Consider the following 15,272-nt stretch of genomic DNA (forward strand, 5'->3'; position numbering starts at 1 on the left):
TTCATTTTTAGGGTTTAGTTCTCCTTTAAAGAGGGACAGATGGAATACACTGAGCCTTATTACAGAATGTGACAAAGGGAATATTTTCGACAATTTTTTGACTGTCTGTATCAAAACTATCACATATAAAAAAATGGGTTTTGGGGCCTGTACTAGGGGCAGTTTACCACCCACTTATTGCCCCCAAACACCAAAGTCTACCCATTCTTCCCAACCACGACCTTCAAACCGACCATGTGACATAGTAAGAAGGCCAATCTGTAGCTTCTGGCAGATGCCAGGGTAGGATATGGGATTGGGGCTGGCAGTAAAATAGGCACCTGCCAAAAACCTGAGCAACCCAAACAATAATTATGACTCTTTATAGGTCCCTGGTAAGGCCTTATCTGGAGTATGCAGTGCAGTTTTGGACTCCAGTCCTTAAGAGGGATATAAATGAGCTGGAGAGAGTGCAGAGAGGTGCAACTAAACTGGTTAGAGGGGTGGAAGACTTAAATTATGAGGGTTGCTTTCTCTGGAAAAAAGGCGTAGGGACATGATTACACTTTACAAGTACATTAGAGGACATTATAGACAAATAGCAGCGGACCTTTTTACCCATAAAGTGGATCACCGTACCAGCCACCCCTTTAGACTAGACTAGAAGTTTCATTTGAAGCAACGTAGGGGGTTCTTCACAGTCAGGACAGTGAGGTTGTGGAATGCACTGCCGGGTGATGTTGTGATGGCTGATTCAGTTAATGCCTTTAAGAATGGCTTGGATGATTTTTTGAACAGACATATAATATCAAAGGCTATTGTGATACTAAGCTCTATAGTTAGTATAGGTATGGGTATATAGAATTTAATTAAAAGTAGGGAGGGGTGTGTGTATGGATGCTGGGTTTTCATTTGGAGGGGTTGAACTTGATGGACTTTGTCTTTTTTCAAACCAATTTAACTATGTAACTATGTAACCCCTATCAGACATGGAGAGGATTGAAGTATTTTCCCTTACCCCTGTATAGGGGTTCCATAAAGTTGATGGATTCTGTGCATTACTGCTCACCTGCCAATCTTCTGTCTTCCCATGAGAAATGACTGCATAGTAACCCGACAGGGACAGATTTAGGTACAGGTATCTATTCGTCTGCCCAATAAATATTGTGTTGTGCATTTTAACCTTTGTTGATTTGGTCTCAGGTCTGGAGAGTGAGGAAAGGTAAGCCAGTTTGCACATGTGCATTAAAATGCCTATGGGGATGGTACCTGATCAGCCAGATTATGAAAGGGAGAATTAGATCCATTCCTCATTCTGAATATTGCTGCGGTATTTTGCAATTTAGACAATATCCTTATGCCCTTAAATACAGTCAACATTTTGTCTTGTGCTTTTAGGTCTCTTTTGTAAGACTTTGTTCTTACTGTGTTACATTCAAGTGTCAAACTAAACGTTGGTTTGAGTTGCATGGTTTGCATGTATGTACCAGCAGGGGCACTGAGCATTCAGCCTTCATACCATGATGAGGAATGGTGGAAGAATGCAAAGCATTACCATTATAAACAGAATCTCCAGGCTAGTGTGAGAATGCTTGGTGGAGTAGCCATACCCACAGGAGGACTGGTGTCACTTACAGGTACTGAACCTTTCAATGTTTCTTTATTGCTAATCCATTCTCTCAGTCCCTTCCACTCTATATGTTACCCCTGCAAAATGAGACCAATACCTGGAATAAAGACGCGCACACACAGCGACATGGCAGTTAATTTGTGTATGACACAGATTTATTATTGATAAAAATAAACAAAATATGCTTTTTGATCCTGAGGAAGGCAAAAAACCTCTGAAAAGCTATGAGATAATCTGCTTCTCTAAAGGAAAAAATTCCTTCCTGACTCCTTAATGGCAATAGGATTTGCTCCCAGGATCAATGCGCCATATTTAATCAAGGGAATAAGAGGGGGGGGGGACAAGGGAATATGGAAACATACCTGAGCAGCACATTTACCCACAAGGTGAATGCTGCATTCTCTTCCATTCCATTGGATCCATGGCAGCCCACAGACCCCGGCTTCTACTGTCTGATGGATGGAGTGAAAAGGAATGCAGGGTCTACCGAGTGGCTCAATGGTACTTATGTTTATGATGCCATATTTTGGTGGAAAGAGGAGGCACTGCTGGTGGAACTTTGGTGAGTGGCAGGGGAGGTACCGCTGGTGGAACTGTGGTAAGTGACTGTAAGTTACTGCTGGTGGAACTGCATTGGATACAAAGGGTTTGCACTGCTGGTGGAATTACAGTAGATGGATGCTATGGTGCCGCTGGTGGAATTACGTTGGATAGAAGGAGAGACTTTGTTGGTAAAGCTGCAATAAAATAACGTGAAGGCACTAATGGTGGAAATATGATGGCTGGAGGAGAAGGTGCTTCTGGGAAAATTGAAATCATCTGAAAACAAAATAGGTGGAGCTGTCTGCAGCCTAACATCAAAAAGTCTAACATCAAAGTCAATCCTCAAAATTTCAGGGATCATCTCAATATTCCCCTTCTGCTTGCATATACCCAATGTGCCTGCTTTCCATTACCAGCTATGCTCTTATCAGTGTCCCTGCATTCATAATGAAAAGATTTGTACTTGTCTTACTATACAGGCTTTTCCTTACCTATCAGTTCATCAGGGCTTAAAATGCTGCATAGTCAAAGTCCTGAAAGGCTTCATCGATCTCCCTTGCCAATTTCAGCTTGGGGTCCTTTCGGCACCGACCGGTTGGCTGGCTGGTTGGTGAATTCATCCTCAAAATATTTAGCATCCTCTGGTCCATTTAGGCTGGGTACGAAAAGAAGCTGTCACTTTCTTCTCGATGATGTCGTCCTAGACTATGCCCTGCAAAATAGGCACCACAAATAAATGCTCATTATTATAGGTTAATTTGAAAATGAGACCTTATGGCTATCTTTAGAAGCTGAGGATATGAAAGGACTGTATCTCTTAGTACTTACATTAAAAAATGGATGTTCTGCGACATCTGCAGCATCTCCTGGGGAAGGACCCAGTCTCTCCTCTGGGTTCTTGTTCAAGAGCTACACGAACAGAAAAAGGCAGTTACATGTACAAAAGTGTTGGAGAAACGCAGGCGATTTAAAAAGTGGTCACTGAGCTATACAATTGATTCTAATAAAGTGAAAGTTCCGCACTACTTACCTGTGATATAAAGCTTAATGCTTCAGAATCCAGGGTCAAGGGGTAATGTGGTTCATCCTCCACTATCGAGTCATAGATAAAGTCCCTGTCATATCCAGTGAAGGGTCTCTGAAATGGGAATTTATGAGGAGCCAGGTTTAGTATACAGAGTGTTTATAAGGTTAGATAAAGAACAGAAGACACATTTCATTCTATTTTCCAACCCCCTTCAACTGGCCAGTGGCAATTTTTTGCCTACCGTCCCAAGGAGCATTTCATAAACAATGACGCCAAGAGCCCACCAGTCAACAGCTCTTGTGTACTCTTCCTCCTTTACAATTTCTGGCGCCATATAAGCCGGACTTCCAACCATGGTGTTGGCTTGGTCTCCATATCCGATGTCTTAATAATAAAAAAAAAAGCCAAATTGTATGTGATTTTTATGAAACATTAATGTCAGAGTTAGCCATCAATAAGTTCCATTTGAGCTGGGTAATGATACAAGGTACCACTTACCTGTTTTGCTCATTCCGAACTCCGCAATCTTTAGATACCCACCTTCATCCATCAAGAGATTTCCTGGTTTTAAATCTCTGCATTAAAACAAAAGGGAGATATTCCAATGATGCATTAAAACTGCTTTGACCAAACTGAAGGAATTCTTCCCCCTATGAGTGTGTTTCAACCTGTAGCTGTCCTGCTGCTCAACAGCCACAAACCTCCAGGTTGTACTCACTGCTAAATGTACCTCCTCCCCCTTTATTAACTCTTACCTGTGTGTAACATTCTTGGTGTGTATTGCCTCCAGACCTAGGGTTATACATGCAGCATAGAACCTGAAAGGATAAGGAAAGTACATTTGGTCATTAAATGGTACATTCATATAGGAATCTTAGTATTTAAAATACCAGTATACCACATACACCAGTTCCAGCGCTTATTTGCTGCTGGTTTACCTCTGGAACTGTGGAAACGAAACCCAATTCCTGCTCTGGTATCTCTAAACCCCTGGCTCACAAATATATATGTGGGAATTTTGAAGAATAGCTGGAGCTAAAAATATAATGAGTAACACAGCAACTCCTACAGCCAAGGGTACCTTACACATATTATAGAGGGGAAAATGCTGTCAATATTAGGTAGTTACAGTTGTATTACTTATAATGTCAGGGCTGGCTTGTGATAAGACTACAGATCCCATCATGCACTGATATTTCTCTGTCCTATTAATACAGAGATCATCTTAATGTTCCCATAGAATTTGCTTCCCCCTACATGTACCCAATGTGCCTGCTTCCCATTACCAGCTCTGCTCTGATATGTGTCTCTGCACCATAAGCAAGAATTCTTAATGCTAGACATTTTCTCTTCTGACTTTTGCTACTTTTGTTTCTATTCCAGCCCTTTCTTACATAACATCCACACTAGTGCTGATACTAGCGACAGTTGCTTTTGACAGTTGTTAGGGTGAGTGGGACCCTAGCTATCAAATAACAGTTGGCATTTATAACTAAAGAGAGACTATTTATTTTTCACTTTGGTAGTTCTCTTGTTTCTAAGGTCTCTTTTCCTAGCAACCAGGTAGTGGCTTATATAGGCATTGCAAGGTCAAAGTCAAAGTAAACTTTATTGTCATCTAAGCAGTATACGAATATACAGTGAGACGAGACGACGTGGCTCCAGCTAGTACATATCACAAAAAGGCACTTAAAAATACACAATAAATATATAAACATGAAATGTGCAATAGATACAGTGTCCATGACAGCTTTCTTTCCCCCCAAAAAAATGTTGATACTGTTGGTAGCATAATAAAAGGGGCTCTCCGACTGCAAATAATTGTGTGTGTGTGTGTGGATCCGTTCAAAAATCATTTCCTTATTACACTCCTGCCAGTAAGGTACAATAATTGCACAGAGGGAATCCATGATATTTTGTCACCCAAGTAATTTCCAGCTCAGTGTGTGGCAGCAAAAAGCTTATACTGTCCTCATTCATTTCTTTGGAAATTACCTGCTACCACAAACTTGCCTGACTTTCATGGCACAGTCACATGGCTCACAGGTCCAAGGCAAGTACATTGTGTCTCTAGGATGCCTGCTTGTGTGCCAGGACTGTCCAGTGCCATTGATTGCACCCACCGTTCATATCTCTCCCAATCAGCTTTTTCATTCTATTATGACTGTTACTGATTATTTCTCATTATTTATAAGGCAGCAAACGTGTTCAGCAGCGCAGTACAATTTGGGAGCGATACAGAAAGTGAACTGCTTTATATTCTGGTCAAATGGCAGAGAGGGTCCAGCTCACAAGTGTCTTTTCTCTGTTTTATTGTCTCCATAGAAAGTAAAATATTCCCTGTAATCATCAGCAACAAAGACGATAAAGAAGACAATTAATCAAGAACAGCGCCTGGTGACTAGAAATAAACAGCAACCGTCCAATTCCATTTTGGGGCATCTTGACATGCAGGTAAGTATTCTACCTTTTTTTGTCTCAATGATACCTGCCTACCTGCTGGCTGATCTAGAGGAAGGTGAGACCCCATCTGAACCTTTTATTTCTCCCTTTGCTAAAAGTCAATCAACCCTTTCTTAAAGCTGTCTAATATATGTGCCAGAACAGCTGCTTCAGGGAGAGAATCCCACAACTTCACTCTTTCATGAACTATTTTCCCACTTTAAGATGGAACCTCCTTTCTTCTAACCTGAGTGGATTCTTTTGCTTTCTGGGAGGATCTACTGTTGAATTAAAGCATCAGCTAAGTGCCATTTTCACCCAGTTAGATGTTTCTCCCTCTTGTCACTTAACATCCATAAATAAATTGAACCCAAATTTAATTAATATTTCTTAAGTGCATCCAAATATTCTTTATTCATCTTCTAAATGCATTACAGTTTAATCAATATATATGATGTATTCTGATTTATGGCCACATGATGGCAGCATTTGCTTAAAGCACAGTCATTTAGTGGTTGTGCATCAGTGCTTCACAATAGCCATTCTGTAAGGATATCTTATGCATAAGAATCATGAGTGACCTGCATAACAGTCATTAATCTGTAGTCTTGTGCCTTTATGTGGTCATGTGACATCTAATATCCTTATATTATAAAGCATGACTACATTATTCTTTGTATGGTTTAGTCTGTATTAAATACTGCTGCCAGAATTATCCTCCTCTCACCCAAAAGGTTACAGGCCCCTCCCCTGCTGAAGTCCTTATCATGGCTTCCTATAAAAAAAGAATAACATAAACTCCTCCTCATGACCTTCAAAGCCCTTCATTCCTCTTCACCTAATTACATCTCATCTCTCTATGTTCCTGGCCGAAAACCTCCGCTCCTCTCAGAGCAACCGCTTGATTGCACCCCATACTACAAACCCTTATCTCTTGCGGCTCCTTATATTTGGAATGCCATTCCTGAATATCTCCGGAGAGAATCCTCCTTCAAGGTTTTTAAAACGAAACTCAAAGACTACCTCTGGGAGCACCTGTATAACACCTGAACTGGGAACTGGCACTTATATGACAGTGTCACCCACTGTAACCAACAGCGCTTTAATACCCCTCCGAATTGTGTCCATAAGTTACCCTCCCATTTAGACTGTAAGCTTCACGGGGTAGGGTCCTCCATCCTTTTGTCTCCTTGACATGAGCACTTAATCTGTATTGTAATTATATTTTATGTGAATTGAATTTCTAATAATGCACTTATTGTTACTTATTAATGCAGTGACCCCTTGTTTGTTAATACTAATTTATTGTTCTGCTGTACAGTGATTTGCCCTCAAATAAAAATATACATACATACATATATACATACAAACATATTGTATACACGTTTTGCTGTGTATTTAAAATGCTTCTTTATACAATAAAGGGAGCTTAGAAATACACACTGTGCAAGCAAGGCTATATTGAAACTAATTCTACTACCGTATATACTCGCGTATAAGCCGAGTTTTTCAGCACCCAAAATGTGCTGAAAAACTCGACCTCGGCTTATACGCGGGTCTTATACGCGGGTCATATAGCGCAGGACTGTCTGTGTGATCGCCGCCCGGAGCAGGTCCAGGAGCTCCGGGCGGCGCGTCCTTCCCTGCCGGCGTTCGCTCTCAAAATGGCGGCGCCAATGGCCGCCACGTGGGTAGCGGCCGGCGCCGCTACCCACGTGGCGGCCATGGGCGCCGCCATTTTGAGAGCTGTCTGCTGTCTCTCTCTCATGTACACTGCTATCTCATTACCCCCCACAGACAGAGTCGTGCCTCCTATATTTACCCTCTATACACATGACTATCTCTCTCACACACACACTATATTGACACACACATACACTATACACACACACACACAGTGCGCAGCTTTTTCCATCTTAACAGCTCACCCCGTATCCCATGGTGGCGGTCGGTACTTCTCTTCTGGATGAACACTTTCCTTCCTCCGCCTGACACTGAGGACTCAGCGCACCCGGCTCTAGACTTTATACCCTGCGCAGTCCATCCAACGTCACCGCATTCTGACGTCACGTTACCAGTGGCAACAGCGCCAGCCCCTCTAGATACAAGCCGGCCTACCAAGAAGAAGATGGAGTACCTTGCAATGCCGGGAGGGGAACATGGGTGTCACGTGTCTGTGGCGGGACTGACAGTGTAGCATGCATATCACGTGGGGGTACCTTCTGGAGAAAATCACATTATGGCGCCCATTTAATTCATTTTGCACATCCGTTCATTTATATGTGTAATTAATCGCGGTATGGCCTTATACCTGTGTGTCCCACTCATATATTTAGTGTAGTGATATTATTGTGGTTAGGGAGCCTTTTATAGGCCTAATATTATGTAGTACGGTGTGTGTGTGTGTGTGCCAGTTTTATATACAGAAAACCATGGGCGCCGCCATTTTGAGAGCGAACGCCGGCAGGGAAGGACGCGCCGCCCGGAGCTCCTGGACCTGCTCCGGGCGGTGATCACACAGACAGTCCTGCGCTATGGGAGAGGGAGGTGTGTTGGGGCCGCGGAAGGAGCGTATCTGCTCCGGGACCTGCACAGACAGTCCTGCGCTATGGGAGAGGCACAGACAGTCCTGCGCTATGGGAGAGGCACAGACAGTCCTGCGCTATGGGAGAGGGAGGTGTGTTGGGGCCGCGGAAGGAGCGTACGGTACCTTTTTTCTGCTTTCCTAGGTGCAGCACCTCATTGATCTTCTGAGCAGCCATGACAGGTGGGAGGTCACAGGGAAAACAAGTGGCAATTGTCCAGCTAATAGTTCTGACTCTTTTAAATCGTTTTAGATAGATTTCTATGCCATAAAACATGATTACACATTTACACATTCACATTTTGAAATCTGACATGGGGCCCCTAGGCTTATACACGAGTCAATACATTTTTCCAGTTTTCTTAGGTAAATTAGGTACCTCGGCTTATACACGGGTCGGCTTATATACGAGTATATACGGTACTTTTTTGCTAGATGGTTCTCCAAATCCACCTATGTTGCTGCCTTAATCAATTATATAAGTATGGCAAAATTAGTCACATGCAAGGTAGGTAGAATAAACCAGGACCAGGAAGGACCAGTAAAACTGTGTCCATGTAGTTAAATGTATATTGCACATTGGAGTACTGACCATTCATAAAGTATTCAGAAGACACCAAGTGGCCAATACAATGGATACTTCCAGGCAGGTCTGGACTCAGAATTAAAATAGGCCCTGGCATTTCAGGTACACAGAGGCCCAATCAGCCCATACAGAGGCCCAAACAGCACCCACCAGCCCACTTAATATGACTTTCTATGGCTCCTTATAGCAGCCCCTCTGGCATTTGCCAGAACCCATAGATTGCCAGTCCAGGCCTGCTTCCAGCGTTGGGTTTTGAGCTATAGGAGCAGAGGTTATTCTTCCAATTTGTTAAAGGAACAGTTCAGTGTGAAAATAACAACTGTGTAAATAAATAGGCTGTGCAAAATAAAAAATGTTTCTAATATAGTTAGTTAGCCAAAAATGTAATGTATAAAGGCTGGAGTGAACAGATGTCTAATAAAACAGCCAGAATCCAACTTCCTGCTTTTCAGCTCTATAACTCTGAGTTAGTCAGCGACTTGAAGGGGGGGCCACATGGTACATTTCTGTTCAGTGAGTTTGCAATTGATCCTCAGCATTCAGCTCAGATTCAAAAGCATATGACCCATGCGCCCCCCCCCCTCAAATCTCTGATTGTTACTGCCTGGTAGCCAGGGTAACCAGTCAGTGTAAACCAAGAGAGCTGAAAAGTAGGAAGTAGTGTTCTGACTGACTTGTTATACATCAAATCACTCCAGCCTTTATACATTACATTTGTGCCTAACTAACTATATTAGAAACATTTTTTATTTTGCATAGCCTATCTATTTAGCCAGTTTTTATTTTTATACTGAACTGTTCATTTAAAGCATTAGGAAGGCACCAATTGGCAGATACATTGGGTACTTCCAAGAAAGAATTAAGTATTGAGTTATAGAAGTGTAGATTAATTTACTCATTTGTAAAGCATTAGGAAGGCACTAAGTGGCAAATATTGTGGATACTTCCTAGAAAATTTGAGTATTTAGAGATAGTGGTTAATTTACCCATTTGTAAAGCATTAGGAAGTCACCAAGTGGCAGATATGATGGGTAATTCCTTGAAAGGTTTGGTATTTAGATATGGTGGGTAATTCCTAGAAAGGTTTGCTATTTCGAGATAGAGGTTATTTTACCTACTTGTAAAGCGTTGGGAAGACACCATGTGTCAGATACTGCGGCTATAGGGTTGGGTGTTGAGTTATTGTAGCAGAGGTTCAGTTACTCATTTATAAATGTTTAGGAAGGCAACAAGTGGCGCATACGGTGGGTACTTCCTAGAAATGGTTGCATATCAATTTATGAGAACAGAAGTTAATTAGCTCATTTGTATAGCATTAGGAAGGCACCAATGACAGAGACAGTTGGTATAGGGGTTGGGTGCCATTTCAGTGAGAAAATACTGGGTTGAGCTTAAATGAATGCATAAAATATATTAATACATGTACCCTATTGGTGATCCTGAGATTAATTTATAAGAAAATGTATTTCCCCCATTGCACACCTTTGTCAATAGATTTATTGTGTGCAGATAAGTTAAAAGTCAACACAAGCTTGACTTCTCATTTTCTGCACTGAATAAAAAGAACTTAATGTGGTTATCCAAATAAAGAACGATAACATAGAGAAATTGCACTATATTAAGACATCCCTTTTATCGAAAAAAAAAATGAATGATTATTTTGCAAAAACAAAAGGCATTTTAGGAGTTACCACTTTGGATATGTTAATTTCTCTAAAGCCTAATACAGGTATGTGACCAATTATGCAGAATGCTCGGGACCTTCGGCTTTCCGGGTAATGGATCTTTCTGTAATTTGGATCTCAATAATTTAAATCTAATAGAAAATCATAAAAACATTAAATAAACCCAATAGGATGGTTTTGCTTCCAATAAGGATTAATTATATCTAAGTTGGGATCCAGTACAAGCTACTGTTTTATTATTACAGAGAAAAAGGAAATAATTTTTTAAAATTTGGATTATATGGATAAAATGGAGTCTATGGAAGACGGCCATTCTGTAATACGGAATTTTTGGGTTTCTGGATAACGGATCCCATAACTGTAGCAACATGTCACTATTATATCAAGGCACCTTGTGTGTGAGTTACACTTTGCCTTGAATTGCAGACATGAGGCCTCACTATAATCACGCTGTACATTTTGTGTTTACTTGGTTTGGACGATTTCGAATGGGCCTTTTAAAATCTCACCACATCCTCTCCCCGAGGTCTGGTGTGTGTTTGTCAGCTTTGCTTCTTGCTGCTGTTTAATCTTCTTCACAGCTGGATGGGAGGCGTGTAGACACCAAGTCTGCACCAGCCTGGGCCTGTCAGCTCATCTGGAGCGCAGAAGGGGAGGCAGGTTGTAGGAAGCGATAATCAGTGTTCCATCATGTAGCTTATTATTGCACACCAAAATAGATCCACTCTTTCTTTCTCTCTCCTTTTTTTTTTTTTAACTTTCTAGATAAATTTCAACCCTGTCAAGGGCAGTCTATGAAAGTATGTGCTAGTGCTGTTGAGTTAATTGTTACACCTGCACATTCACAGGCTACAACCTATTTAATATATATCTCCCAAATGTTAAAGGACAAATAAACCCCCCAAAATCCCCTACTTACTACCTTAGTTAGTCCCCCCTCCCTGCTTGCCCCCCCCACATAGTTAGTTACCCCTGAGTGCAACGCAGCTCATGGGTACCATCTTCCAGATCTCCGGTCTTCTTCCTTAAGTGAATGCAGTGTCTAGTAAGAGGACTGCAGTGGATCTAGTTTGTAAGTAACAATCCCAAACCTCTCTATGATAATCATTATAACCCAGTTTTTCCAAATTGTGGTATTGGCCTTCCATCTGAAAGCTAGTTAGGGTGGATACTCCAAGAAGGTCAGTTAAGGTTTTATTCTGGTTGCATGCTTATGCACTGCCCTTGATGTTTTTGAACCTTTTGCTGACTTATCTGAGTGAGCGTAATGAATAGGTTGACACCTGAGTTCATAGAAAATTAATTGACTGGTTGGTTATAACAGAATATTCAGTATTCTCACCTAATGGAGCCCTGGACACATTTTAGTCCTCAAAGGGGGAAGCCTGGAAACTTGTGCAGAAATAAATCATACTCTAAATGGATGTTGTAATCTGAGGCACCGTAGGCAAATTGCTGATATTTACAGTGTTTCTCCTAAGTAGCTCAATACACAGGCCCGGATTTGTGGGAAGGCCACCTAGGCCCGGGCCTAGGGCGGCAGGATTTTAGGGGGGCGGCATGCTGCCCAACCACACCCACATTGGTTCAAAAACACTGAGGATGCGCAGGAGATACAATCTCCATGAAAATTTGCACGAATAAAGGGGAGGGGGCAGGGGCGACAAACGGCAGTGGGCCTAGGGGCTCCCACTATGTAAATCCGGCCCTGTCAATACAGGCAGGTTGTACAGCAGCCTCACTTCTAAGGCAATTAAATCTAATTCTTGGTATTCTTAAATAGTAATCATTTATATAAACCTGACCTAAGCAAGGAAGCAGAACAACACACACTTCAGTATGCCTACCTGACTACATTCTGAAAATGGGGTTGATCTCTGCTGAAAACAGAGGTTTTTTTATTAAATGTTTAATGTACTTACCAGCAAGCGAGGATGACAATATATTGTATTAATGTAAATTTTGAATACCAGCCCCAGCCATGGCAGATAGAAACCTTTGCTGAAATTTCTTTTCTGTAGGGTCCTGCTGACTGTATGTGTTTGTCAGGCTTTATATAGCACTACTATGATACACAGAGGCATATCATGATTTGGCTGAAGAAGTCATAGTCTGGACAGAGCATGCTCAGTGTGTGATGTCCACTCTGCCTTTCTAGTTCGACACAATGGTCTCATGGACTGGATAAAGGCCTGTGTAGGTCCAGAAAAATTTTGGAGGTACTTACCTCCAATGAGTGGATCTCTGCTTGATTTGGCCACCCATGTGCTGGGCCAAAGATTGGATCACACAGCGGGCCTATGAAGACCCACTAGCCTTGCACCAGTGTGCTACCCAAAGGTATTTCAGACCTGCCAAATAGATTTTTGGCTGATTTTCAACATATCCATCAGATAGGACGTCCTGATGGTCGCAGACATGGTTCAACAAGCTGACATCTTGGACTGAAGGATCAGCTGGTGTATGGCCAGCTTTAATCAGCTCCACTCACTTTTGGCCAAGCAAATTTACCAGCAACTCCACTCACAATATTTTCAGCCTGGTTCTTATTATGTTGTTACTAGCCTCTGTGTGTGTATGTGTGGAGCTATCTCAATTAGAACATGATGCTCTTAAATGTACCCTGTGGCTGTTAAATAAATATCCCAGCATCTCCCTCCAATGTCTCTGCTAGTCCAGAAATAATATTATTATGAAGAAATCTCTAGGACAGGCAGCGTTTCTTTAAGGAAATGTGCACCTTGCATATAGGTAGGGTTTGTAGCTACTACTCTGTTCATCGGTACTGACAGAGATTTGCGGTAAGAGTGGGTGGAGTCATGTGTGCTCCAAGGAGGAAACCTCATCCATAGTACTGTATGGAAACACTGACCTCTAGTGGCTTGATCTCCCTACTGCTGGTCTCCACTCACTCTCCCACCCAAGATGCGCAGGTACGTGCCTCTTCTGCTTACCTCTAGTTTTGGGTCTGACTGAGTGATCCATCCTTTAGGGGTATAGAGGTTGGGGAGATCTGAACTTGAACCTAATAAGGTAAAATTTGGGGGATTGTCTACATATGAACCACAGCCCCTGACCTCAAGTCTCCCTGGATATACTCTACCTCCTGGTTTTCTAGCCCCTTTGCCCAGGTTTTCCCACCAGCAAAGATGGATCTATGAGTATTGAGGTATTTCCATACATCCATGCAATGGAACTCCCATCATCCTCAGCAAGACAGTAAGTGTGAGTATGGCTGAGCTATGGTTGTGCCACTTGACTACTGAATCACATGTTGCAAGGGGTTAAGAGCAATGGAGACGTTGGAAGCCATTTGCCAAGAGTATAATTAATTGTTTTAAAAAGGAAACAGCTTTATCAAATCTATGAATGACATTCTGTGTGCGCCCTGGAATTCTGGCTATTTCCTGGAGGAATCATGTATATATTTTGTTTCTACGCAGAATTACGGGTGGGTACAACTCTAACCATCCCATGTCTGAAATAAACCTGAGAGAAAGAGAGACAGAGGCCTGTAATTTGTACAAACCCTGTCTTTTCTGCAACCAGAAAGTTCCTTGCTCAAAGCAAATGGAGTCTCTGAAACCAGGGCAGAAATGTTAAAATCAGATAAACCTCAAATACAAATCCTGTGTCATTATCCAGCTTTGGTTCAACTTATCAATGTCCCTTTGGCAGTCATCCATAATAAATGGGCAGTGGCAGCTTCAGGCAAAATGCTGAAAAGAAGCGTAATGGCTGCGTCGACACGCACACGTCGTGAATGTGATAGGGGCCTTAGATCGTGAGCTCCACTGGGGCAGGAACAGATGTGGATGATGCATAGTCTCTGGTGCTACAGTAAATAAGTAAAGTGTAATAGGATAATAAAGACTGGCCATGCATGTAAAGACACCATTTGGGAACCAGTGGGGTCCATCATTCTGTATATAAACAGATATTTTTGTTTGAGACACAAGACTAGCAATCTGTACATTCTGCTAAACACCAGAGGGGAGGCTGCATAATGCCATAGACGGTCACTATTTAGTGGGCTTGTGGGGGTCTGTAAACTTGAAATGTTGGGGCCTACTTCAAGCCTCAGTATGTGCCTGATACCTTTCTTTTTGATTTTGCACAGTAAATTGTTATTTGATGATGATACAGTGCTTATCATTGCTGCTTTGCAACACTGGGGTCCTCAGTTCTATTCTAGCCAGGGCTCTATTTGCAAGAAATTTGTAGCTTTTTGTCATGGGTTTGTGGATTGCCTCCACATTCTCTGGTTTCCTCCCCAACTCCTAAAATATACAGGCAGGTTTGTTGGCTTCTTATGAAATAGACCCTGGTGTGTATATGAACATGAGAGGAACTTATGTGCATGATCACTAAGCACTGCAGAATTTGTCAACGCTATATAAATTTGGGCTAATCACATGCGGCCATATTTGTTCTGCTGCCCAGGCCTGTGATCTCCAGCTCATCTGATCTTTGCACTGCTCCTGAACACCATGTGACAGTTGGAGGTGTATAAGGCAGGGAAAGCAGTAAAGTGGCAGTATCACTTTAATAGTGTAAACTGTAGCACTGGGGGCAACACAATGACAGATGGCCGCCCACTAACCTCTCTGTTGCCTGACGGTGAATTGCTTGCCTGACAAGATTGCAGGGTGTGTCTTTGTGTATATTTTCCTTTGGGAAAGTACTTATTCTGTGTTGTGGGCAACATTAAGTACGGGTTATACTGCATAATATGCTATAAAATTACAAGGTGTGCATAATGGATGTGCTTATTGTACTAAGCATTTCCCAGACAC

The 15,272-nt window shown here is 42.1% G+C and overlaps 1 protein-coding gene across 1 annotated transcript; it reads right to left on the reverse strand.

Annotated features, from left to right (window-relative positions):
* Window positions 1-3,266: 3,266 nt before the first annotated feature.
* On the reverse strand, window positions 3,267-4,574 carry LOC121397787 (serine/threonine-protein kinase N3-like). The gene is made up of 3 exons (XM_041575295.1): window positions 3,935-4,574; window positions 3,678-3,754; window positions 3,267-3,563 (listed from the first exon to the last, which is right to left on the reverse strand). Exons 1-3 carry the CDS (start codon window positions 4,042-4,044, stop codon window positions 3,391-3,393), a joined length of 360 nt encoding a protein of 119 aa, XP_041431229.1. The 5' UTR covers window positions 4,045-4,574; the 3' UTR covers window positions 3,267-3,390.
* Between the last annotated feature and the right edge of the window lie 10,698 nt (window positions 4,575-15,272).

The sequence above is a fragment of the Xenopus laevis genome, chromosome 8S, assembly GCF_017654675.1.
Source record: "Xenopus laevis strain J_2021 chromosome 8S, Xenopus_laevis_v10.1, whole genome shotgun sequence".
In the NCBI taxonomy this organism is placed as follows: Eukaryota; Metazoa; Chordata; class Amphibia; order Anura; family Pipidae; genus Xenopus; species Xenopus laevis.

Coding starts and splice junctions, on each gene's coding strand:
- LOC121397787 (XM_041575295.1), bottom strand. CDS start 4,044: ATGAATGTACCATTTAATGACCAAATGTACTTTCCTTATCCTTTCAGG. Junction 3,755..3,934: donor ACCAAGAATGTTACACACAG/GTAAGAGTTAAT, acceptor GTTTTAATGCAG/AGATTTAAAACCAGGAAATC. Junction 3,564..3,677: donor GTTCGGAATGAGCAAAACAG/GTAAGTGGTACC, acceptor TTTATTATTAAG/ACATCGGATATGGAGACCAA.